The 27,399-nt window shown below is 47.2% G+C and overlaps 1 protein-coding gene across 4 annotated transcripts in view; it reads left to right on the top strand.

Annotated features, from left to right (window-relative positions):
- L3MBTL4 (L3MBTL histone methyl-lysine binding protein 4) overlaps window positions 1-23,642 on the top strand; it is a 323,126-nt gene extending 299,484 nt beyond the window's left edge. For all 4 annotated transcript variants that reach the window (XM_054724420.1, XM_054724421.1, XM_054724422.1 and 1 more), the window contains exons 17-19: window positions 11,514-11,683; window positions 20,549-20,611; window positions 23,347-23,642. In XM_054724420.1, the coding sequence (XP_054580395.1) occupies window positions 11,514-11,683; window positions 20,549-20,611; window positions 23,347-23,514 (401 nt within the window). In that variant the 3' untranslated portion in view covers window positions 23,515-23,642. The remainder of the gene's footprint in view (window positions 1-11,513; window positions 11,684-20,548; window positions 20,612-23,346) is intronic.
- The last annotated feature ends 3,757 nt before the right edge of the window (window positions 23,643-27,399 follow it).

Here is a 27,399-nt window from a genome sequence, read left to right as displayed (position 1 = left end):
GAAACAGAACACTAGCCACATATGGAACATAAAATATTTTAGTTGCCACATTTAAAATAATAAAAACAAATAGGCAAAATTAAATGTAATGATATTTTATTTAATCTAATATATCCAAATTACCATTTTAGCATATAATTCAAGATTTTTAAAACTATTGAAATATTTTACTTTTTTTTTAAACTCATCAAAATTCAGGACATATTTTACACTTCCAGCCCATCTCAGTTTGCACTATTTACACTGCAGGTGTTCCATAGTATGCATGGCTGATGGCTACCGTGTTGGACAGTGTACAGATCTAGAACATTCAGTGTCCTTCATTCAACTTGTGATTCTCTTCATAGCCCCTGGGAAGACCCTGGGAAACATCTGTCCTTTCTGTGCTTCCATCTCCCACATTTACATAAAATCAGGAAGAACAGGCTTGTTATGAGAGGTGTTTAATAGCTACAATCGGAAAGTACTCTATAAATGTAAAATTTTGAATTCTGAACAATACAGCTATGATAAAACAGAACATAGTACAGCACACAAGTCACCCTACTTATGTGGTCTAGTGTGACTTAGCAAGTATGACTGGCAGTGCGTGAGAGCCGCTCTGCATTAACGGACTGTGTAGGCTGTTCACAGAGCCATACAGACTTGTCTTCCCATCTTGTTTGCACTACTTGATATCTTTCACTTTGGTTTTGAGGAACATAGGAGGTAAAAAGGAAATGAGGATGGACTTGTCCAGACCCACCCAAATCAAGAGAAGATGATGCAGCATAGAAATGACACCAACCATGTTAGTGTGAAGACCTTGAAAACAGGTGGTCCTGGGAAGAAAAAACATTTCCAAGTGCAAAGCCTGGCCTGAACGTTTCCTTGCTTCTCCAGCAGAAGTCATTACTGGATCGAGTATCCCCAACAGGTGACTTCCCAGTGCGTGCTGGGAAAGTGATGAAAGCCAGTCAGGGACTGTCACAGACTGCGCAGCAAGCAAGAAAAATCACACAACTGGACATCAGAACTGAGTGCATTCTTATTCTCTCCTTCGTTATTTTTGAGAACAAGTGGAATCACCACCCCTTTCATTGAAAGGAATGTTACTTGTGAAATGGGTCTCCATTTTTAGTTGAGCCCCAGCATGAAGTCTCTGGTTACTGTTTATGACTCACTTGCTTTAGTTTTGTTGTTTGAATTTTTGTGAAGAAACAGCCATATTTTAAAAGAACATTTCCTTAAAGGATTTGTAGAGCAGAAGTGGGAAAGGCAAGTGAAGGGAGCAGAGATGAAATCAGGGGCCTACTTACATTTATTTTCAGGTGAATTAAAGACTTTTAGTAGCCAAATACTTCTTTTAAGTCTGTGGAATTGGGAAGCAGGCAGTCCTGTACACCATTTGTTTGGTCATTTCACCTGAGAGGCAGCCTCTGAGTCGCAGGCCACCCACAGTTGGCCGGTCTGGCTGTCCCGGGGACTTGGAGAAGTCGGTCTGTGCCTGGCTGGGTTTTTCCACATTCAATAGCAGGAGCAGAAAGCACATATCACTGAGACTGACATCAGGGAGTCAATTGGATTCCAGCAGGTTACTGCCCCTGCAAGAAAGGTAATGATATTTTTGGAGGTGAAACTATATATTTGCTCCTCTCTGAGTACTGCTGAATGGACTAAGTTCCATGGCCGAGTCTCCTGGTGTGCCAGTTGAGGCTGCCTTAGATCCTGGAAGTAGGCACAGAGCTGAAGATCCTGGCCTCAGAAACTTGAGAGTGCTCTAAATCTCCAAGCACCTTGACTGAAATCGTTCAACACTTCATTATACTTTTTAAAGGGTATGAAAGCCAAAAGAAATACCCAATGAGAGAAAAATTGTAGCAAAAGAATTCTTCCAACGAAACTATTCGACAAATGGCAAACCACTGAGGTGACAAGGATTGTGTGTATTACTCTGTTTTATGGAAGGGTGAAGGGACAGTCTTGTACTGGTCACTCTCACATTGGTGTTAAGGCAAAGCCAGGATTATATGTACATTTCATTTTCTGATGCAAAAGGCATTTTGATTAATTAAAATGTTAAAACCTCCAGTAGGAGGGCTGCTTTTATAGGCTGAATTTCCTTGGTTGCCTTTTAGAGGAGCAAAGTAAGAATCACTGCAATAGTGAGGCAGCATGTCTGAGAAGCATCCCGTATCCCTCTGCTGTGTTGGGTGGACACAGGGCTGGGATGCTGGGCCTCATGGAAGAAATGCAGAGTTACCCAGTTAAAAAGACCCTTTCTGGGCTCTGCTCCTGGTAGGCATCCTTTTCTCATCTAGGAAACTATGTATTTAAGCTGTCCCAAGGTAGAATAATCTGATTCTTTCGACTCACTGAGAATGGTTTCTGAGGACAGTATACCCCTCCATCAAAGGCTTATGCACTTGAATTCATTAACAACTATTTAGTGATAACTAATATGACATGAGCTGTGCTGGCTTGGTAAAAATTAAAATCAGTATGTTCACATTAGATAATAATGTATGCAAAATTTTAATTAGATAATTTCAAAAGTCTAGTTTTATGCACTGCTGGGTTGTTTTCAGCATCTAGAAGGATTCAGGAGTCTGGAGAAGGGCTGCAAGTAAAATAATAAAGAGACTAGACATTAAATATAAATTTGGAAGGCATTTTGGGGAGCCAGAGGAGACCTAGCTTCAGTAACCAAGTTCTCCAAATCTCTGGACCCCGAGCTTTTTATTAACACAAATTGCCCTAAGGCAAAGCAGATATACATATCAAAGGTAAGGTTCGGTATACAGTAGGCATTGTCAGGTTGGGGGAACTGACTTTGGCTGTTCCAGTAGCAGGCAATAATATATGCAGATGTTTAGGTTTGTGGAAATGCTTTCAACTATTCCAGCAGACAATAATATGTATCTTCAGTCCTGCTGAAGCCTCACGGTCCACCAATCTTTTGATGAACTTCTTGCATTTATGACCTGCTGGGATTATTATCCCCAGCATATCCCCCTTCTTTGTTTTAATAATTTTAACAAGAATGTATGTCATTTAGAGCTCGGGTCCTTATAAGATTTTTAAATTCAATGGAAAAGATAGAGTTCTATCATATTCCTTTAAATTGTTGCCAGGCATCAAAGGAATCAGTCTGTAGTAAGCTTCTTTCTGGGCCAACAGTTCTTTGAGTCCCCTTTCACTGTCCCTTGTGACATGACAGCAATGATATTCTAGTTCTCTGGCTTGGTCTTGGTCAACCTGCAGTGATGCACAGCTGCTGACTGCTAGCATGGCAAGCCATCTTCACCATCTCCATCTCTGCACTGTTTCTATTCTCTCATCAGCATGTTGTTTGGGGCCACCACCATCTATGGCTGGAGTAGTCTGGTTAGCTCCTCTCTCAGATCCATTGTTGCAGGAATCCACACTCGCTTGGAGGAGTTTTCTGGAAATATATAAGCATATTCTCAAACAAAAGTTAATAAAGGAATTTTTTTCTATAAACTTTACTTGGGATTCTTTTCATTTTGCCCAAACTATTATCCTTTGGCTTATTCTGACACCATGTGTGTCTTGCCATCAGCATTACAAGTGAAAAAATAATTTTAAAGTAAAATTTTTAAGTAATTAAAGCTTGATGTACTTTACTTATAGGATATTTCTCCACTATCCCCCGTTTTTTGTTTGTTTGTTTATTTGTTTGTTTTAAAAAATATTAAGAGGCTTTTAGAAATTTTGCAATGCAACCTTGATAGCTTTTAACTTAATTATTTTCACAAAAATATGGCTGGTCTGGATTCGTTGTATTATAAGCAGCTTTACTATGAGATAAACCATCAGTAAAAAAATTAGTTACTGCTTTAAGAATAGTTTCCTGCCCAGTACAACTAGGTTCCCATGAATATTCATTTATTCCAATTTGTCAATTTAAATTAGTCTGAAATAAGGCTTATTTTTTAACTTTACTTATCCTTGGCTGTGGACAATAAATGATACTAATTGAATTTCTGCTATTAGTCTTTCAGTAATTTTACATAAGCTTTCTTTAGGGAGGAGGCAAAAACACAAATTACTTACTTTTCTTTTTGACGCCTAATACATTGATTTTTAATTACAGTTTTCCAGACATTTGAAGGAAATCTCTCTTTATTTCTTTCCAGAGTAATTTCTAGGCCACCTTTAGAGAGTTTCTTTTAAAAACCTTTCTTTCTTCCTTCCTTCCTTCTTTCTTTCTTTCTTTCTTTCTTTCTTTCTTTCTTTCTTTCTTTCTTTTTCTTTCTTTCTTTCTTTCCCAAGCAACCTACATGGCTGCTTTTCAGATGCTCGCTGATATGGCCATGCCTATATATATATATATATATATATATATATATATACACTTTTATTTTATTAATCTTTTACAGAAAGGAAGAGAGAGGAATAGAGAGTCAGAAACATCTATGAGAGAGAAACATCAATCAGCTGCCTCCTGCACACTCCCTACTGGGTATGTGCCCCCAACCAAGGTACATGCCCTTGACTGGAATTGAACCTGAGACCATTGAGTCTGCAGGTCAATGCTCTATCCACTGAACAAAACTGGTCAGGGCCATGTCTATATATTTTAAGTGACTCTCTTTAAATTTATGTTGACTTTATTTATTATGAGATTTAATGCTTGAATGATAACCTTTAGTTTACGCTATAAATATTAGCAAAAGAGATTTAAAATTTTTAAATTTCTCCTTTTTATTAAGCTCAAAATTTACTTTTAAACAGCATTCTGTTTGGTTCATTTGCATTTACAGAGGGATTATAAGAAGTCTCAGTAACTTTCAGAGGACTTTATTAGAATTCAATTGCTTATAAAAATATTGGCTTCGCATATGACTGAAATTATATGAGACCTTGATTATATTTTTAAAAGCTAATTTATTAAGAAATTAAAGTAGGCATCTTTATTGAAAAAGCAAATTTATATGTCTGATTCATGAGGCACAAACACCGCCCCACCCACAGCCTATTTGAAATGCAGGCTACTTGAGGGCTTTTGTCTTTTAAAATTTCGTTGCTTTTGTTTTTTAAAATTCCGCTGCTGAAAAATTCGGCTTTACTTAAGAAATAATTTAGCAACTTTGACTGCCCTCCTTTAGAGGTGTAAACCTTTATAACATTAAAATATCCTATCTAATAAAATAGTAATATGCAAATTAACCATCACTCTGCTTCAAGCCATGCCCACCAGCCAGTCAGGAGCGAGTATGCAAATTAACCCCAACCAAGATGGCTGCAGCCACGGAGCAAGCAAGAGGCTTGGGTTTCCCCGGCAATGGTCGAAGCCAAGCTTTCTGGATACCCTGGCAGGCCCAGGCCTCCACTCAAGGCTACAAAGTTTCAATAGAAGATAAATAAATCCCAATAAAAATGGCAGCAGCCACTGAGCAAGCAGGAGGCTTGGCTCCGCTCAAGGTTAAAAAGTTTCAATTATAGAAGATAAATAAATCCCAACAAAAATGGCTGCGACTATGGAGCGAGCATGAGGCTTAGCTCTGCTCCAGGCGACAAAGTTTCAATTATAGAAGATAAATAAATCCCAGATACCAGGCTCTACAGCAGTGGTTCTCAACCTGTAGGTTGCGACCCACAGGTTGAGAACCACTAGCAGGGTTGCCTAAGACCATCGGAAAACACAGGTATTTACATTACGATTCATAACAGTAGCAAAATTATAGTTATGAAGTAGCAACGAAAATAATTTTATGGGTGGGGGTCACCACAACATGAGGAACTGTATTAAAGGGTCACTGCATTAGAAAGGTTGAGAACCACTTCCCTAACCACTCCCCTGCCAGCCTGATTGATGCCTAACTGCTCCCCTGCCAGACTGTTTGCCCCTGACTGCCCTCCCCTGCAGGTCTGGTCCCCCCAAACTGCTCTCCCCTGCAGGCCTGGGTCCCCCGCAACTGCCCTTCCCTGCAGGACTGGTTGCCCCCAACTTCCCTCCTCTGCCGGCCTGGTCACCCCTAACTGCCCTCCCCTGCAGGCTTGATTGCCCCAACTGCCCTCTCTTGCAGGCCTGGTCCCTCCTAACAGCCCTCCCCTGCTGGCCTGATCGCCCACAACTGCCCTCCCTTGTAGGCCTGGTCCCTCCCAACTGCCCTCCCCTGCTGGCCATCTTGTGGCGGCCATCTTGTGTCCACATGGGGGCAGCCATCTTGTGTGTTGGAGTGATGATCAATTTGCATATTACTCTTTTATTAGATAGGATAGAGGCCTGGTGCATGGGTGGGGGCCAGCTGGTTTGCCCTGATGGGTGTCCTGGATCAGGGTGGGGGTTCCCTTGGGGCATGAGGCAGCCTGGGCAAGGGGCCTGTAGTGGTTTTCAGGCCGGCCAGACCCCCTGGCAACCCAAGCGGAGGCCCTGATATCTGGGATTTATTTATCTTCTATAATTGAAATTTTGTAACCTTGAGCGGAGCCAAGCCTCCTGCTTGTTCAGTGGCTGCTGCCATTTTTATTGGGATTTATTTATCTTCTATAATTGAAACTTTGTAACCTTGAGTGGCGGCTTGGGCCTGCCAGGGTATGCAGAAAGCTTGGCTTCCTCCATTGCCTGGGGGCAACTCAAGCCTCCTGCTCTCTTCAGCTCTATGGCTGCCGCCATTTTTGTTGGGATTTATTTATCTTCTATAATTGAAACTTTGTAGCCTTAAGCAGATGCCAAGGCAGGCCAGGGCAGGTGGAAAGCTTGGCTTCCTCCATTGCCGGGGAAACCCAAGCCTCCTGCTTGCTCCGTTGCCACAGCCATCTTGATTGGGTTTATTTGCATATTCGCTCCTGATTGGTTGATGGGCATGGCTTGTGGGTGTAGCAGGGTGATGGTTAATTTGCATATTACTCTTTTATTAGCTAGGATATTATTTATCTACTAGAGGCCCGGTGCATGAAATTCGTTTATAGGGGTGAGGGGTGGGGTGTCCCTCAGCCCAGCCTGCACTCTCTCCAATCCAGGACTGCTGGCTCCCAACTGCTCACTTGCCTGCTTTCCTCATTGCCCCTAACCACTTCTGCCTGCCTGATCACTCCCTCACCACTCCCCTGCCAGCATGATTGATCCCTAACTGCTCCCCTGCCAGACTGTTTGCCCCTAACTGCCCTCCACTGCAGGCCTGGTCACTCCTAACTACCCTTCCCTTCAGGCCTGGTCCCCCCCAACTGCTCTCCCCTGCAGGCCTGGGTCCCTCTCAACTGCCATTCCCTGCAGGCCTGGTCGCCCCCAACTTCCCTCATCTGCTGGCTTGGTCACCCCTAACTGCCGTCCCCTGCAGGCTTGATCGCCCCCAACTGCCCTCCCTTGCAGTCCTGGTCCCTCCCAACTGCCCTCCCCTGCTGGCCATCTTGTGGCAGCAATCTTATGTCCACATGGGGACAGCCATCTTGTGTGTTGGAGTGATTGTCAAACTGCATATTACTCTTTTATTAGATAGGATAGAGTCCTGGTGCATGGGGGGGGGGGAGGGGGAGGGAGGCGGGCGGCTAGTTTGCTCTGAAGGATGTCCCAGATCAGGGTGGGGATTTCCCTTGGGGTGTGGGGTGGCCTGAGCGATGGGCCTGTGGTGGTTTGCAGGCCAGCCACATCCCCTGATAACCCAAGCAGAGGCCCTGGTATCTGGGGTCTATCTTCTACAATTTAAACTTTGTAGCCTGGAGCGGAGCCAAGCCTTCTGCTTGCTCTGTGGCAGTAGCCATTTCTGTAGGGATTTATGTATCTTCTATAATTGAAACTTTGTAGCCTTAAGCGAAGGCCTGGGCCAGCCAGGGTGTACGGAAAGCTTGGCTTCTTCCATTGCCGGGGGCAACCCTAGCTTCCTGCTCTTTTCAGCTCCGTGGCTGCGACCATTTCTGTTTGGATTTATGTATCTTCTATCATTGAAACTTTGTAGCCTTGAGTGGAGGCCTAGGCCAGCAAGGGCAGGCAGAAAGCTTGGCTTCCTCCATTGCCAGGGAAACCCAAACCTCCCTCCTGCTCTCTGTGGCCATACCCATCTTAGTTGAGTTTATTTGCATATTTGCTCCTGATTGGCTGGTGGGCTGGTGGGTGTGGCTGGTGGGTGTGGCTGGTGGGTGTAGTGGAGTGCTGGTTAATTTGCATATTATTCTTTTATTAGATGGTATGTTTCAACAATTTTGAGATTCTAAAATTAATTGTTACTATCTAAAGCATTTACTTTGGCCAATTCTGTAACAGAGATAATTTACTGACTTTTTGGTAGTTTAATGTTACCTTTGGAACACGGTCTATTATTATTTTAAAAACTACCCTTTATTATGGAAACGCTAATCTTATTGCTTAGAACCAGTCTGTATCTTTCTTTTGTGTCATCTCCGCCATCTTTCTTTTGCAGGAAAAACAGCTTTGAGTTTTATTCTGTAGCGTCCATAAAGAGAGTCTTAAGCCAGCTTTCTCTCTTTATGAGTACAGAAATCCCACATGCATTCCTGAATTCTGTAAAATTTTTAAATTATGAACCGGGAAAGAAAAACATGGCAAAGATGAGATTTTTATAATAGTGTTCTCGGAAGTGGGCATCCATCTTACAGGATCACCACGTGTCTCTCCACCCTCACATCCTGTTTGTTTTGGGAAAATTTAGCAACTGACCTGGCCCTCTTCTTCCTCTGGTGACACAGTCCTCAGAGGCAAGCCTGTCCTAGCATTCTTTCAGCTAAACCTGAAGATTTCACCCCAAAACCACCATCTTTGGAAGCAATTAGACCTAGTAAATGATACAAAGATGGCACAGTAACCACCCTGAAACACTATAAAATATATTCCCTCTCTTGTGTTACTATTGGAAAACTAGTCTTGCATTTGTGTTAATTTCTAATTATGCAACTTTCATTCATAGAACATCAGTCCTGACTTCTAGGAACCTACAGTAGAGTTTAGAGTAGCATCTGCCATTTGAGTGGTTGCAGTTTGCTGGCACCACACTAAGTAAGCCTTTCTGTACATTCTCCCTCCTCCCACAAGTCCTGCTGGTAGGTATTGTCAGCCCAGTCATGTCTTCGAGATGGCAGACTGGCATCCAGAGACCCTACTCAGGGACGCTCCCTAACCTAAGTCTTTCTGAGCAGGAAAACTCAACTTCCAGGCTCTTATCTCAAGATATAAAGTTGATATAGTAAAATTGATATTAATAAAAAACAGTTTTCATGTTCAGCATGCACCTGAGACTACAGGTGAACAGGCACAGAGAACTTGGCACCAGACAGGGGATCGGCAGCCTAGCAGTCTAGCAGCCTAGCAGGTGGTTACAGACCTTTCCCCACTGCCTGTGGCATAAAGGGCCTGTTCCCCACTAAGTTCTCTTCATCCTTTGAGAAGATCTCACCTCTATTCAAAAAGATACTTTGATTTAATAAGGACACAGTTAACAAAATTCAAAAGCCATAGAAAGCACAGAGCCAGCCTGGGGTCAAGTGTGCAGCATAGAGCTAGAGCTCCCAATGCAGTTGCAACCTGGAGGTCATGGTGCTACTTGCACTGACTGAAGTCCCCGTCTTCCAGAGCTCAGTGTTTTTCCAGGTGACTGTCTCAGCAGCCAAGGCAGTTGACTTCCCAAATTATGGTGTGGAAATTTTTATTGCCTGGGAGCAGAATGGTCATGCCGCATACCTTCAGCATTTATTTGTGAATTATAGGAATCTGATGATCATCACTCCACTTCTCTGTACCTCCACAGCACAAGATTCATTAATCATGTCTTTTAAAAGTCCTATACATTTTGGAAACTATGTTTTACAAAGGGCATGAGTTAGAGATACATATGTGATTTGTTTTTCTCTTAAGTCCGTGTTTTTCAGCAAAAACAACTGATTGATTGATTGATGCAGTGATTCTTTTCCAGAATAAAGCCCGGCTTTGCTCAGGCCTTAATCCCTGAGAGTACATAGCTTTAACTCTTGGTTTTCCAGGAAAGCCCTCGGTGCCTCTGTGCAGCTAGGCCTGCAGGCTTGCTCTGTGACGCCCCACCCTGGGTTTCCAAGGCTTGTTTTCTACGTGCTCCTTGTCCAACCTGACAGCTTCATTAAAGAACATTCACATTTGTCAACATACTGGCTTTTCGAAGAAGATGTGAAGTTTCCCTTTAGAACCTGCAGCCTTACTTTGTTGGCTGAACTACACTACAAGGAGGGAGATAACCTATTTACATACTAAAAAGGTCAGTGTTGGACAATCAGCATTTAGAGACAAATTTGCTGCTGCTTACAACTGGTGCATAAGAGTGTGGAAGGAAGCTGCAATTCTGCTGTCTCCATCTGTGTAGACAGCAAGCACTGGTAAATATGCAGGATGTCTGAGCCTGACACCAGTGAGGATGGGCGGGCTCCTCCGTGGCTTAGAACCGCGCTGGTAACTGTCAGGTACCATGCAAAGTGCAGGTCAGCCTCACCTGCTAAAAACTGTTAATTAATTTGAGTTGGAAATATTTGCATAATAGCTTTTTCAACTCCTGTAATAAAACACAAATCATCATAATAGACTTTAAATTATGTGGCCACTGCCTACTTAACCTTCCATTTACATTAGGAAAGACAGGCTTAGCAAGGGCTTACAGCATTTCCTCCTGTGTTCTTTCTCTTCAAAGTCTTAAAATATCAGCAACTTTACTTTGCTAATGTGTATGGAGAGTATCTTAAAAGCTGTCATAAGGCATCAGTTTTCTCTAAAATTGCTATAGAATTTTTGTTCCTTACCTATTTGTACATAAAAACAAAATAATAAAGCCATTGAGATCCATGGCTCCACCGACATGTTGGATATAATGTAAGAGTAAAGTCACCCTTGAAGGTGGAAAATGAGTTCAGAAAGGCTGGGGAGAAGTATGAGGCGAAGAGAAGTCTCTTTCCTCTGCGGCAGCAGCCAGTCTTGGGCAGGCGGCCGCCACTGCTCCTCATGCCATGGACCCATTCACAGCTTTGCTCCTAAAAGAGAGTGCCCGTGCGGCGGTCACAGCCAGCTGTGGCTGCTCTCCACAAGTCCCCGTGAGGTCGTCGAGGCTGGAAGCCATGGCAGCAGCTGCCATCCAGGTTCTCAGGGAGACCCTGAGCTGCATTCCATGTTCAGGGCCGAACAGGGGGCCTGTGGGGCCAGATGTGGAGCCGGCTCGTTCCTTTGGAGACAGGTGAAGCGGCTTCCAGGAATCGGCCTCTCTCTGTGTGCGGGCACATCGCGGAGTGCCCATCGGCTGGGTCACAGCAGCGAGGCGCTGTGCTTCCTGACTTTTCATTTGGGGAGAGAAGGACCATGCTAGCCCTTCATTGGCATCAGCGTGTGTCATGGAGATGACGCGAACTTGCTTAGCCACAGTCTTCAGGGCCTTGTAGAGCGGTGGCGTTGGCTGTGCCCGGCACCCCTGGCAGAGGTGCTGTGTGGCTAGAGACCAAGCTTGCCCCTGTGTCTACACTTCCTCTAACCTGACTCCAGGCCTCTGTGACTCTGTGACAAGAGGCTGACAAACCCCATCTGCTTCCCTACCTGCCTCTCTCAGAGTACTCAGCGGAGCACACGCAGCAGGCCCTGCACCAGTCCGTCTTCATGACGTCCGTGTCCACCCACCCTTTCCGGGACCTCCCCCTGGGCAGGGAACAGCACCGCAAGCTGCTTCCGGGCGTGGCCGACATCCGGGCCAGCGAGGTGGCCCGCTGGACCGTGGACCAGGTGAGTGGAACTGCCCTGGGACCGTGGGATGGACATGCCCAGCTGCTGAGAGCTTCTCTTAGGCACTGGCTTCACTATTTCAAGTTTAAGACCCACATTTGCAGGAGAAGGCAGGCATGACTTTGAGGGAATTTGGGGAGCCCAGCAGGTGTTGTCCTCCTCTCCCCATCATCCATATCCCATTCCGCAGAGGGCCACGCCCCCGGTCCCTCACTGAGGTGCAGTGTGAGGAAGGAAGCCCACTGTATAAGCATCGCAGCCGGGTGTGCTGACAGCTCCTGTCCCGAGCAGCACGCTGAGAGCCCCCAGCCAGGGTGGGCTGTGCCCCGCGGGGCTGCCGCTGCTGGTGCCCACAGGCCCTGAGAACCCGAGTTCTCACTGCTGAGCAGCTAGCTCCCTGCTGCCCATGTGTCCATCGAAGTCACAGAGTTGAAAGTAAATTAGATCACAACATTGCAGAAGATGCTGCAGCCGAGAGAAACACGGGCCTGATTTTAGCATAGACATGCCTCACACTGCTGGTGCTTAATAAGGACCCGGGAAGTCCCATTGCTTACTGCAATGCTGAAGCGATGCTTTACATTTGAAAGCAGCCATCTTTTGAGGAAGACGTCCTGCACTGGCATTGCTTTTGATAAAGGTATTGTTTTCATTAGTCAGGCCTTAATTACTTTTCTTAAATGAATGAAAACCCTTAGATGAAGGACAAGATTATAGCAGGACTTACATTAGTCACAGAATGTTCACTGAGCACTTACTGCATCAATCTCACTAATCTTGGATTAAGCCTTCCTTTCCAGCCTTGGACAAGCAGCGGGTGAAGGGCCACCCACAGGTAAAGGGATGGAGGAGCCCTGCCCCTCCTTTCCCAGGCACCTCACACCAGCCACCTGGTGGGTTCCCCCTGCCCAGCATCCCTTCCCAGCCTTCCTCCACCTGGAGCTGAGGGCTGGCATCTGCCCTCCCCCCACACACACCCGTCTGCCTGCCTCTCCTCCCACTCCTGCCGAGGGGCCCCCATGGTCCTGGTAACAGCCAGTGTACTGAATCAGGAGCTGGCTGGGTGTTTGGGGAAATGACTAAACATGATCCTGCTGCTTCAAGAGTATGCAAAGTCTGGCCCTCTACCCCCTGTTTATGAATTTTTACCAGTTTACAAAGCATGCATCAGCTCCATGACCAGGCCAACTGAATTAAAATCTGTTGTATCTATAATCAAATCATGTGCGGTTTTGCCCTTGAAACACACTGAACAAAATGGGGAGGTCAACTGCGAACACAACGGCAAGTTATTCATTCCTGCCTTTCAGGCTGTTCATCTGAAGTTTTACCTTTTTAAAGACTGAGAGTGGCTGAGCTCCTGGCCCCTCGCGCCGTCACTGTCCTGCTCAGAAAGCGGTGGGAGAGCAGCCACCCGGATCCAGCCCCAGCCTGACCTGTGTGTACAGAGCCACTGCATCCCGAGGATAGTGAAAGTGGTAGAGAAGGGAGAATTCTGGGTGTGTCTCCTCCCAACTTAAACCCGTCCCTGGCTCCCCAACCACATCCTCAGCATGGGCTGTCCTTGCCTGCATTTTCAGTCTGACCTTCCACCCTGCCCCACGTGGTCCTCCCAGTCTGGGCTGCGGAATCTTGCTCCTCCCCAGCCCCTGCACTGTTGTTCTCATACTTGCACAGCTGCTACCCTGCCTCAGATTCCCCTCCCCCTCTGCCTGCTGCCACTGCAGCCAACAGCTCAGTGCTCACTTCCTGCAGAAGCCTCTGGCCTGGGTCAGACTTCCTCTCTGTGCTCCCATTTCATCTGAGCCTCTGTCTGCCCCTACAACATGCTTGTCTGACCCACGAGCACATGAGGAGAGACTTGATTTCCCTCACTCCACATATGTCTTGAGAACCTCTTGCTACACCTGGCACTTAGTAAATAATACTGTAAAAGTTTGTTGAATGAATGTTGCATGACAAAGGCATCCTGAGCTAGATTTTGAATCCAAAAGTGAGATATAGCTAAGCAGAAAAAGAAGGGAAACCATTCCAGCTCCCATTCCAAGAAGAAGGGAACAGCCTCAGCCACTTTGACTAAAAGTGATCCTGCTGCTTCAAGAGTATGCAAAGTCTGGCCCTGTATCAGTGGATATAGTGTCGGCCCGGGAACTGAAGGGTCCTGGGTTCAATTCTGATCAAGGGCATATACCTCGGTTGCAGGCTCCTCCCCGACCTGGGCCCTGGTCTGGGTGCGTGCAGGAGGCAACCAATCAATGTGTTTCTCTCACATCGGTGTTTCCCTCTCTGTGTCTCTCCCCCTCCTTTCCACTCTCTCTAAAAATCAATGGGAAAATATCCTTGGGTGAGAATTAACAAAAAAAAGGGGTGGGGGACAACAGGAGGTTGCATGGGAGAGAGCAGAGATATGCAAGGATGGCTGATACACAACACATCCTTTACTACCATTGGGAATGATAGCAAACAGGATTAATGTAATGATTAGGCAAGTGGTCTTATTTTGCCCATTTACAGATAGGGAAATCAAAGCACTAGAGACTGAGTAACTCCAGAGTCAGGTCTGGAGCTGATCACCAGGCACGCTGCGGACCTGGATATGGAAAGCAGTGGCCTGGGATGGGGCAGACAGGCCAGGCTTGAGGCCAGGCATGGGCATGTGTGTGAGTCTGAGCTATCATAGGTTCTTATGCAGAGAGTCACTTTGTGAAGATGATGCTTCAGGAAGATGAGAATGGCAAAGATCTGCAAAGAAGCATAAAAGTGAGATGAGGGCTAGGAGAGGGAGACGATCAGAAGTCACCAATGCTCCTGTGTGGACTAATAACCGGGGCCTGGCCTGGACACCGCATGAGAAGAACCACCCAAATCCAACAGACACTTTAAAGTCAAGTCAACAACACAGGGAAAGAGATACTGAGATGAAGAAATGAGTCAAATGTGATCCCAGCACTGCAGTTTAGAGTCCAGGGCCCTGGAGTTCATCTGAAAGAATGGGAAATAGTTGGTGGAAAGAAATGAAACTTTGGGGCAAGGATCCCATTTGGAGGGAGGATAAGATGATGAATTCAATATGGGACACGTTGAGTTAGTGAGCTCTGCAGAACACGCCAGTGGGTATGGAACAAGGATTCCACTGGGCAGAAGTAGGAGATGACAGCAAGTGCTCACCCAGGAGGTGATCACGCAGAGAGAGCTGCAGGATGGGGGTCAACAGGACCAGGCTAGAAAGTGCAGGGGGCACTTTGAAGGGAAGGGGGGAGTTGTAAAAGAAAAGTGTTGGGGGAGGGGGGGGCTCCTGTGAGGGTTCAACAGCTGGGACTGTGGGTTGGGCTCAGGGGATTTGGAAAAATTGTGTACATGTGTATTTTTTTCCTTAAGATGAGGGCCAAAATTAATAAAAGTTTTATTAGCTTTTCAAAGGGAACCATCATCCAAAAAGAATAGGAATCACTGTTTTAGGAACATTGAACAGTGAGTAGGGAATTTGCAGGGGCCTCATCTAACAAGCTTCAAGTCTGGCCCTGAACAAAAGTGAGAGATGAGAGGGTGATTAAGGGGAAGTAGATGGTCCAAGGGCAAGTCTCCCTAGGTTAAAGGTCTCAAAAGGAAGAGACTCCTGGAGGGTGCCACAGGGATAATGAGGGGGTGAGATCCCCACTCCTGTGTCCTTAGTGGTACACATGAAGCCCAGCCCGTCTCTCTGGAAGAGCCCTTAGAGTCTTTCTAGATTAAAACAAAGCAGCCACAGGAGAGCCCGTCTTCACAACGTGCTCTGGTGCTTCCTCGCCATGGCCGCCCTCGGGGATGCTTCCGGAGAAAACTGCTGGGGTAGTTTTCTACTTTATAGATCGCAGTCTTGATATCTTCCTAACGAGATGCTCTTTAGGACCACGTCCTAAATTTATTTCACCATCCTCACACTCCATAGCACATTTCCTGGCACCAAACTAGGTCCTCAAGAAGAATCTTGGATGGGCTGAAAGTGTGGGCTTTGTGATGGTTCTGTGTGCATCATTGACAATAAAGCAGCCCCCACAAGGGAGTTCACTTAGGGGCCATTCCAGAGAGCACCAACAGCCGAGTTTACGACTGTTACATACACCACATTACAATGGCATGCAGGGGCCCTGGCCAGGTGGCTAAGTTGGTGGGAGTGTCCTCCTGTACATCAGAAGGTTGCAGGTGTGATTCTCAGTCAGGGCACGTACCAAGGTTGTGGGTTCAATCCCTGGTCAGGGCACATGCAGGAAGCAAGGGATATCTTTCTCTCTCTCTCTCTCCCAGTCTCACTCTCACTCTCCCTTCCTTTCTCTCTAAAAATCAATAAAAACATATCCTTGGGTGAGGATTTAAAAATAAAAGGCATGCAGGGTAGTGAGGATTTGAAAAAGGCAGTTCGGGGCCAGGGAGCTTTGGGAGGAGGGGTGTTTGGGGGCTCTGTTCCCATTGGAGAGGAACCACATGGCGTGTTGAAAATGGACTTGTGCGTCTTTGTGTTAAGAGCCATTCAGTGAGACTTAGGGGGGTGGCTGCCTATGCTAGAAGATGAAGGAAGAATGTTCCCTTTGTCTGCCTTCCTGGCCGGGGAGGAAGACCTCTGCTCTGCTCTGTGTCACCTGTGGAGAGAAGCCAGCCCAGGCAGGGCCTCCTCACATTTTCCAGAGCACGGGAGCTGGCTTTTCACTCCTTTGTCACTGTGGCTGTTTCTGCTGGAGCAGTGTTTGTCAAAGCACAGGCGGGCTTTGAAGTCAACTTAGTGGTTCTAAATGAAAGACAGGGCTGGATGAAAGTGCATAATTGTAGGAAAGGCTGTTGTTCTGTGAAACCTTTATTAGAAACTGGTGGGTGTGTGCACACTCTCAGGTCAAGGTCAGTGTGAAGTATATTTATTAATCTGGGTCATGGAAATATCCTATAGAAGAGTATAGTGTTTAAGAGTAGGGACTAAACCATCTTTATAGCAAAATGTCTTGCTCCAAAGTAGGTGTCTGGCAAATGTGTGTGTGAGAGAGTGAGTGATGGGAAGTAAACGTTACTCAGTACCCTCCTGCCAGGGGTCCGTGGACACACAAGGGCTGGATGCAACTTGTTATATGTACATTACAGCCACAAGTATGACTCAGGTATGTTTGGTTCACATATGGATACTTGTATTTCTTATTTTCAAAAATGCTTTTCAAAGCAGCATGCATAAATCATGCCAGCCTCTCAAGTAAGTGCTCCCTTAATGCCCATTAACTTTACAAGATGGCAGTCGCCTTAAAAGCAATCTTTACATAGGAGGGAGTGTTCTGAAAAATTCAGGGTATTGCTAACTAAGCATAGCAGCCTTATACCAACCAGCCCTAAAAAAAGGGGGGTGTGCAAATAACCAACTTCACTGTTAAAAAATGAGACCCAGACTGGAAACATGGTCCCCGGTGGACTTGGAGCCAGTACAGTCAGGCACACAGCTACAAGCTCAGCAAAATAGCAAACACCTCCATTAGGAAAGATTTAGGGGAGCCGCATCCCCAATAATGAAGAGAACAAGGCCTGCTGAGCTCCAGGCGGACGCCAGGGAAAGTAGGTCGCGGGAAGATGGCTGGGCGCAGTGATGGGCTCATCTAGGAGCCTGCAGAGTCATCCTTCTTAGTCTTCTCCAAACTGCTGTGTCATCCTGAGCGGGAACTCACTCAGTGTCCTTCCAAAACTGCTGGGCCTTTAGCTGTGGGGTGCATGCTCTCAGGAACTCAGGGAACCACCGTGTCAGCCTCCACACAGGTGTGCTTCCTGAAGCCAAGGCCGGGGTTGCCCACATCAGCGCCAACAGAGCGGCCCTTACCTGGGAAAGCGGGCAGGTCCACCCAGCCACCGTGGCCGGTGCAAACGGAGGGCCGTTTCCTCTTCCTCGGAGGTCGCTCCCCTCTATCTGAGCCGTTGCCCACATTTACCACAAACTTGAAGAAGAAAAGTTGTTGAGGAGAGAATGAGAGGGAAACTCTCTGATGCTACCCCAGGGTATATTAAAGTTCATCAGTTTACATTTAGAAATTTTAGCAAAATGGGCTTTCTATTAAAAGTTAAGTATAATTTCTTAGGGCACTAAATACTAACAATACTGAATAATGATCCTGAATAATGATCCAGGCCTTTGGATATTTAAAAATTATGGCCAGAAAAGTCTACCTCAAAAGATTTCATAGAACTTGTTCTTCACTTTGGAAAAAGAAAAACAGATTGAATAGAATCAATCTCTTTAGAAAAAGACAGAATTTCAGGCACGTGGTAAAGCAAATAGATGTCACTGCCCCCGCTGTCTGAGGAAGACAGACCAAATGGTGCAGGAGGCGGGACAGAGAGGGGCGCCGACACCAGCTCAGGGCCACCTTGCCCAGCTCAGGGCCACCTTGCCCAGCTCAGAGCCACCTAACTCAGCAGCTCTGATGTGTTTGCTCTTTGGTTTAACACATTATTTATGCCCACTTAAAATCCACTCTGCCTTTGCCATGGACAGTGATTTCTTGGCTAATACTGAGAAGAGGGAATATGATCCTGTTTTTCATTTGTTTGCTCCGAAAAGGGCATGTTAACCTATGCAAGCCATCAACAACATGCAGCCACGTGCTGGGAGCAGAAGTTCCTGGAGCATGTATTTAAAGAGGCCACGTCTCCAAACTTCACTTTGCCTGTGGCCAAGGTGTGGTCAGGGTGGAGCCCAGCCTCCTCTCTGCCTGTCCACCTCTCCCCTCTGCTCTCAGCTGTAGCCAAACGACTCTGCTTCGATGACATGCAGGCCATGTGCCTGCTGTGGCCCTGGTCCTGGGATGCTCAGTGCCGAGGTCCCCTCCCTGCCCCCGAGTCGCTCCTGTGGAAATAACGTGCAGCCAGCATGCCAGCTCAACTACCACCTCCCTGTGCTGTGTTTGCTGAGTTCCCACCCGAGACACCATCTGTCCCTTCTAGAAGCCCACAGCTCACACCTCTCTTCCGGATTTTAGCACATTGGCCCATGCACATGGTGACTAGGAAGTTGTCCTTGAATAGCCATTTTCCCGCTACCTGCTACCACTAGTCAAACCTTAAACTCATTGGAAGTTCAGGCTCGACCTGGCCTCCACTCAGCCTTACCAGCACCTCACAGAAGCCTCCCAGGAAGCCGGGGCCGGGGCGGACTTGGCCAGAAGAGCAGACTAGGGGGTGAAAGGACCGCCTCTCAGTGTCCTGAACCCCAGAAACTGTAATCCCTGCCGTCACCTGCCCCAGTGACCATCGGTATTCCAGGGCTCCCCTCAGGACCCTGAAGATACCAAACACACGCTCCATGTTTCCAGTCCACCTAGCAAACAGAAAACCATACCAACTCAGCAGCAGCCTGGGCTTGGTGCCTGGACTGCCAGAGCCTCGGCGCTCGGGTGCAGTAGCAGAGGCGACCAGGTTGAGGCCACTGACATCTTCCTAGTGCCCTAAGGCTTGAAGATGTCATTGTGTGGCAGCATAATGACTGGTTGTGATGGATTTTTCTTTGTAATTATCATTCAACACTTTAGGATGATTATACATGACTCACGATAAAATATACGTGCAGCATCAGAGGTGAGGAAAGCAGACGTCAACATGCTGATTGCCCCTAAAAAGATGTTCTGGAACATTCCTATTACACAGATGAAGTGGAGCTGTGAGTGGATGGGACAGCTCTATGTGCAGACACAGGTGTCAGGTGTCAGGTTCGCCCTGTGGGGTTGGCCCCAGCCACTCTGCAAGCTGGAGGCAATCCAACCCGATGCTGCTGTTCTCTGCACAGTGTGGGAGGGGCCAACATCCACTCACACCTTCCGGGGCGCCAGCTGCAAGCAGGTGCTCCCAGAGTCTGACTGTAGAGCACATGGCATGGCCCTGCACGCCCAGCCTTTCTCCCGGGCCTTCCCCACGACACATGGGAGAGACGTGCGCATGCACACTGCTCATCCACACCAGGGGCAGGCAGCCAGAAAGAAAGACAAAGCAAAGGCCAGCAAGACAGCTCCTCCTAGGAAGGTCTCCTCCCTGGATTCACTTGCCCTTGCTTTCCTGCTCGCCTTCGCCCCCTGCTCCAGCAGGTGCCAGGAGTGGCCACACCCAGTTGTCATTCTGGTTGTCAGGGGTCTATACTTCATTACATTTGCTCAATCACCTCCCAAAAGTATCACGTGAGAACACTCAGTGGCTTCCTGAGCTTACAGCCAGGTCTTATTAAAAGGAATTCGGGCCATGTGGATGGAGAGGGAGGAGAGATAAGGCTGGGAAATTGAACCAAAGGAACTGATTTTCCAGAACTCTGGGTTAAGGATCAGAAAACTTGAGTTCCAAAACCGTCTTTGGCACTTACTGGCCATGCATGACCTTGAGTAAGTTACTGAGCCCCTTCCGGCTTCGGTGTCAGGTATTACATGGGAATTCACTTCGCATAGATCCCCTGAGTCCCTGTTGTTGGCCTGGCACCTGGGGAGGAAATGGGCACTAAGGTGGATGAGACGGGCCTGGGCCTCGGGTCTGCCGAGAGGTAGCCGGATATATCCCCCTCTCTGAGAGTCACTGTGATAAGTGCCATGCCCAGGCTCCTCACCCCTGCCCTCTCTTACCCCACATGGTGGGTGGGAGGGGCAGGTGGGAGAAGGTTCTAGAATGCCAGATCTCCTCACAGGTGGAGACTGTCACCGTCATCACTTAGGTCAGCCTGGAGGCCAGAAGAGATATGAGGAGCTAAGCTAATGTGGCTTGATAGTTATTACTTAAATCCCAAGTGTTTGAGGGATTTTAAGTATATTTTCATCCAATGTTAAATTTCTACAACCCAAGAAATGACCTCAGGTGATGTTTTAAGTCTGGCTTTCATCCTGGCTGCAGGTGACTGAGTTCGTGCAGTCTCTGCTGGGCTGTGAAGAGCATGCAAAGTGCTTCAAGAAAGAGGTAGGAAATGTCCTATTATATATCTGTTTTATGCTTCTAGACCCAGAGGGCCTTGTTTCCATTTCCTTCTGTGGAAATGAGAGCAGTTTGGGAGGCTGACCATGGGGGTCCCGGCGGGAAAGGGCCCGCAGCAGCCGGCGCGCAGGCAGCCTGTCTGGCTCTGGGTGTCTGCTGTGGTGCTGGGCTCACAGCCTGCGGAGCCAGTGGGCTGCTTGAGCCCGGGGTTGATACTCACAGTGTCCAGAAGCCTCTGCACTGCGGCTCTAGGCTACACCGGGGTACGGAGGAGTCCCACATGAGCCTGCCCCCAGAGGGAGGGGCTGGTCTGCTCCAGAGTGAAAGTGACCATCCTGTGTGTCTGGCGCTTGGTCTGCCTCAGGAGGGATGCAGAGAAGCCACGAAATCTTTCTGTGGGGAGTCTCTTCCTCCTCCTTCTCAGTCCGAATATACCAACTGCTTACCATTTGTCCTGGAATTGCTATCCATAGCTCCAGGGCCCCAGAAGAGACCGGGCCAGCTGCAGAGCAGTAGTGCAGATAGCAATGCTAGCTTTTGTGCATCGGGGGCTTGTCTGTGTCTGGCCCTGTGCCATCCCTGTGGAGCTGTCCTCCTGGGGTCCTCACAGCTCTACAGGGCAGCTCACCAGTGCAGAACCCAAGGCACGGGGAGGAAAGCAGTCAGGGTGCAGCCCATATCCACCCGGTTCCAGAGCCTCCAGCATTGTTCTAGAACTCTCCAAGAACACTATTCCTGGGGACTCTGGGGTGCAACACACACTCTCCCTCTCGAGACATCAGAGCCCGCATGGCTCAGGGAAAGCACTCTTTGAGTTTGGGGTCCTGGACCCCTCAGAGCCCAGCGAGTTCTGTATTTTCAGGGAACTCAGTATCAGGGCCACTAGAGTCTCAGTCTGGGCAGCTGCCAATGAACACCTGGTTCTGCCTCAGCCCAGCACAGCGTGGGCGTAGGTGGCCCAGCCTCACACATACAGGCCACTCTCTGCATTGCGCAACACCCAAGTCCCACCATGTCCACAAGTCTCTGCAGGTCAGGTCACTTGGTCTTGGCACTTTGACCAGCAGTGTCATCGTGGGCACATCACTCACCCTCTCTGTAAACACAGAGTTCTGAAGGGGCCCTTTAAGGATTAGGACTAGTATGTTTACATACCCAGCCCCGCTCTAGCCCCAGAGTTGGGGCTTAATAAAGGGCAGTAATTATACCAGCAGGTCTCCTTTGGAGGCAAGGAGCCCTGCCTGGAAGCCCAACATACTCTCTCTCAGCTGTGTGACCTCAGGCAAGTCATTAGGCTCGTTAGCTAGCTTTTCTCACCCCCTGATGGGGTTGTTAGAAGATCAAGCACATAGAAGAGATTAGGATATAGCTCCATAAACGTTAGCTGTTATTATCGTCACCATCACCATCATTACCTGATTCTCAGAACAAGTGACTATTTGGCCAGGAGCTGTTGCCTGTTGCTTCTCTCCACTTCCTACCCAGTGGGACAGGTGCTCCATTCTCCAAGTGGACAGTTCTCTATCGGACAACATCCTATCCACACACAGGAAGCTTTTCAAAGCTCTGAGAACTTTAACCCTCACCAGAGATCCCTGGGCGATCCCATCTTCCTCTGTGAGACATTAATACCTAGGGTTCATATCATTAATTAAAAAGGGTTGGAACCACACAGCTGGGTTCATGGGAAGGTGTTACTATAGAAAACCTTTCAGTCTGTCCTTTTGTTTCTGGACCCAGGACTCATTCTGAGCAGCCCATGTAACTGGGTTAGCTGGGTGTGGGCCCACCCACTGCCTCCAGAGGCCAGCCTCTGAGGCCACACTGGGGCCTCTGGAACCTGAGGGAAGACAGCCTGCACGGAGGCCACTTTCCGTCACGTGAAAGCTATGACATCTCAGACCACAACATGCTTTAAAGTGAATGAATAGAACATTTATTTTATATGTATTTCTGTTTATTATAGCATTTATCATTGAAAAAATTAAAATACAGAATAGTTAAAAGGAGAAAATAAAAACCAAACCACTATTTCACCAGCCAAAGGCAACTTCCCTTAAATTTGGTACAAAGATTTTAAGTAGTTTAACTTTGGACATGTATACATGGCGGTCATGCACATTTAATCTTACAAGTGAAACTGAGATCTTTCTGTATCATTACATTGTGTTTTGTGCTTAATAATTCGTGAAAAATTTCCCAAATCATTGTTTCTTTGAGACATGAATTTTGGTAACTGCCTAGTACCACATCCTAGGTGAGACTGGAATTTATTTACTTCTACTATTTTTGAGATGCTGGGTTGTTTTCAATAATTCACTATTATAAATAACACTAGGGTGCAGGCAGTGCCCATTGTTCTCTCAGGGAATATTCCTGGAGTTTTACGTGGTGGATGAAAGTGGGTTATTTTTAAGGCTCTTGATACAAATTCAGGCCAAGATATTTTATATATAACAATAGAAATTTAGCTTGGGAGCAATTAGTGTATACTGAATTCATACTTAGCAGAGTGAACACCTTTTTAATTGGACTTCGCTTCAGAGTCCGGGAAGAAATGAGCTGAGCGATGGTTGGGACTAGGCTTGTGAGGGCTGCCATCCCTCTCCCCCCCGCTCTGAGCTCTGCAGGGAGGCCTCGGGTCAGCTGGAGCGGCTCAGCACCCGAGACACCAGGGTGACAGGCTTTCCTTTCATTCTTGTTTATGTATTCACATGCAGCAGATTGATGGCAAAGCCTTCCTGCTCCTGACGCAGGCAGACATCGTCAAGGTGATGAAGATCAAACTGGGCCCGGCGCTGAAGATTTATCATTCTGTCCTCATGTTCAGGAATTCCCAGGACCTCACTGAGGAAGATGCTGTCTCGGGCCCAGAAGTCAGGGGCTAAACGCACCACCTGGGCTGCCGCCGCACTGTGACCTGGATCTTTCAGCAATAAAGGTGGCCCACACTGATTGATGTTAATGTCCCCAGGTCATATTTAAATATGATTAAATATATCCATATTTAATCTGGGCCTTTTAAATCGCTGTGGCTTATACGTGTAGAGGGTTTTGATGACTGGCCAGTGTGGGGACACAGAGGTCCAGGTCTGTGAATGTCTTTACCTTCAGCAGGTCCTTTCAGCTCTGATGTGTTGCCCCAAACAGACCAAAGAAACCCACACATACACCTTTATTCATCTCCCTTGCCATTAAAGAAGCCATTTCCTGTTTTGAAAGCAAAAAATTCTCAAATGGTAAAATGTTAGAAAGATGGAACTCATAAATACATTGTTGGTGTTTTCACCAGAACGTCTGAGCTTGGCTCGGGCTTACCATCTGGGTGCAGTGAGTCTGAGAGACAGAGGCTGGTGCTTTAAACAGATTTCATGAGATTTTTGTGTACTTTGCTCAGGAATGTGTGTCTTAAAAAATAATAATAATAAGCACATGTTTTCATGATTTGTTAATTCTTTTTGTTCCATTAACCGTTTCTTGGTTGGGCTCCAAGGAGTAGCATGAAAACAGTCCCAGCATTGAGCAGGAGCTGGGGAGGCCCTCCTGCGGATCCCCCACCCGCAGTGCCCTGAGGCTGCGTGTGAGGCCGCAGGGAGGCTCGTGCTGACACCGGCATTAGCTAGTGGGCCAGACGCCCACCTGCACCGAAGGCCTCCCGGCTGCCACTCCGAGGGGCCTCAGGAGAACAGGTTTGCCCTGCAGTCTGGCTGGTGTGTGGTAAGGAGTGTGGTACACGTGGGCCTTGTATGCACCTTTACAGGGACAGGCCACTAGAAGGGAGGGGGGTATCTCTGACGAGGGCGCTTGCTATCTATTATTTGTTTGAACACTTTGGATTTATCAGACTTTATTGGTTTTGTGTAAGTGTATCTGAGACTTAAGTTACCCACGGGGACCCAGTCCCACTGTTTTAAACACAGCAGCTCTTTGCTGACACACACCTATAGTCAGCGCTGCAGAAGCCCCCTGGGAGTGGAATGCCACTGGCTTTCTTAGTGGGCAGAGGAGAGAAGTGGCTACACAATACCCATTTGCTTCATTTAGAGTCTCATGGTTTAAGAAAACTGATTCTGCTTGGAGAGTTTCTCCAATTGTAGGTCGCTGAAAAAATGTTTTCTAAGAGGCGTTGCAAATATTACATTTCTTTAGATCCTCACTCAAATGGAATTTTAATGAATTATTGGTTGATATAAGTTTTTGTTTCTGTGGACCTTTGTTTTGTTTTGTTCTGTACACTGCCATGTACAATTAAAATTCTTGCTTCTCTATGTTCAAATTTTAATATATTTTAAATGATAATAAACGGATAAAATGAAACCTTCACCTCTCTGCCTGAATCTGTTGATATAACCTGTTCCAGGCCACACCTGGAGGCTGCTGTCTTACAGCCTTGGATGGATAAAGGTCTTGCCACATGCTTTAGCCAGCCAAGGAGTCGCCATTTTTTAGTACTTGGGGTATGTTTCCTTAGGGACATATTTTTAGCTGTTAATAACTTGAGAGTTTAATTTTAAAAACTCAAAATTGCTCATTGTAGAGGCTCATGGAAAACATGAGGTTTGGGCTTGTATATTTAACTAGGGGCCCAGTGCACGAATTCGTGCACCTTGAAAGAAACTGTGGGCCGCGAGGCTGTGGTAGGTACAGGGGCAGGTCTTGGCCCATCCTCCATGCCCCCACCCGGCCCCTCCTGTCACGGCCCCTGGTCCCCTCTCTGCCAACAGCCCCACTCCCACCACCACCACTCCCACGCACTGACGCTGCCAGCACTGGCCTCACATCTGCTGATGGCACAGAGTGATAGGGGCCAGCGCCAGCAGTGGGTGCAAGTGGGGCCAGTGCCATCAACAGGTGCGAGCAGTGGCTACTGCCCCGATCGCCCATCAGGAGCAGCAGTGGGTGCAAGCAGGGCCAGTGCTGGCAGCAGGTGCAAGCACTGGGTGGAACGGTGGCACATGGGAGCAAAGAATTTTCAGTAACCACCAGAGATTTGCCCTGATGACAGCGACCTGTGCCCCGCCTTGGTCTGGCGCCCTGCTCACCTACTCCACCATCCTGCCACAGCCAACACCCACCATGTTTCACACTCTGCCGCCTCCTGCCAAAGCCCGCCATGTTCTGTGCGCACGCCCCCTGGTGGTGGTGCACATCATAGCAACCAGTTGTTTGGTTATTCTGTTGTTCTGTCGTTTGGTCTATTTGCATATTAGAGTTTTATATATATAGATACCTGTCATTTCAATAGAAGGATCCAATACAGAACAGATAATATGGAGTCAAATTAAAGCTGAACTATTGTGTTCCTAGAAGATAGTGTGATCAGATAGAAAGAGCTTGACCAGGTGTCTACCTGCTCCCTGGACTTCCTCATTTTGTCACCCAATACCTCAACCTGGACATACTCAAAAGGCAACTCAGATGGCCCCACCTGAGTATTCCTCACGTAAGTGGACAATACCTTCATCACAATAGCTGCTCAAGCCAGGAAACTGAAACTGTGTCAATTTCTGGACTATCCTAGTAAATTCTTCTCCCAACAGGACATCACTGAACATAGAGACAAGAGCTCCTTCTGTGGCCCCAGCACCTGAAGGCATTCACACCTGGCCATGCCCTGCCTCTACCTTTCTCTTGGGCCCCTCTCACCTTGGTATATGCTGATCACTCTGAAGTGGTCTCTCCCATTCCCTCTCCCCTTCTTCAGTAGACTTTCTTACACCTTGACTGTAGGTTCCCACTCACGGCCCCACAGCAGCTGAGCCTCCCCATCACATTGCTCCTCACTCCTCATTGTTATTACTTGCTTCTCTCTCCCCACTAGTCCACAGGTCTGTGAGGACAAAGACCATGGCCTTCTTGTCATCACTTAAATATCTGGAATTTAATTGGCACATGATAAGTCATTTATTGCATCAATGAATGAAACAAACCAAACTCTGATCCAAATCTCAGTTCTGCAACTTCCTAAACAAGTGTAACTTCACTGTAAAAGAAAATAATTCCTACCCCAAGGGGTTTTTTAAATTGTATTTTGCCATGTACAATTAATGTATGTCAATGTAACTGAAAACACATGTGTAAGGTGCCTGACACCTAATGAAGCTATTAAACAAGTGTCAGGAAAAAACAGCAACAGCAATCCTTTTCTTGAACATTCTTCCAGGAAACTCCCACATGCAAACCCTGTGAGTTTTCATCAAACCTAACCCCAGGAGCCCACTCTTCTTAGTGTGTCTGTGTGTGAGGGGCCCAGGAGCATAAGGGGCAGACCCTCGGGCCTTGGTTGCCCTGACTCAGCTCTCCCATACCCAGAGTCCATGCCAACCAGGTCCCTTCTCTCTCCCCAGGCTCTCTAGAAAGGCGGAAACACCATGAGTTGAAATCTTTTGATCTGCCAGGAGGACCCCTACCACCCTCAGGCAGCATCCTGAAATGCCCAGATGATGTGAAGGCCTCAGTAGCCTCTAGGTACCAGCCTCAGCCTTTTCCTCTCCTCCTCTTTTCCTCTATGAACATGAGGGACAAAGCAAAACAAATTTCTAGGTTATTAGAAAGTTTCCCCAAAAGATCATTTGTACAACACATCATGATACTGGAAACTAGTTCATTAGCAAGAATCCTAATGGAGCGTAGAACTTCTGAGACCACAGTCTTTAAATGCCTGTAATTTCAGATAATTTTTGCAAAACTAAACTTCTCTCACTTCCAACAAGTGCATTCCAAGAAAATCTATCCTCCATCAGCTCTAAACATCTGTTTTCTCCCTCTGTGAT

The sequence above is a fragment of the Eptesicus fuscus genome, chromosome 12 (assembly GCF_027574615.1).
Source record: "Eptesicus fuscus isolate TK198812 chromosome 12, DD_ASM_mEF_20220401, whole genome shotgun sequence".
Lineage (NCBI taxonomy): Eukaryota > Metazoa > Chordata > Mammalia > Chiroptera > Vespertilionidae > Eptesicus > Eptesicus fuscus.
Note: the sequence above shows the minus strand (reverse complement) of the source record. Positions and strands in the feature narration are given on the sequence as shown.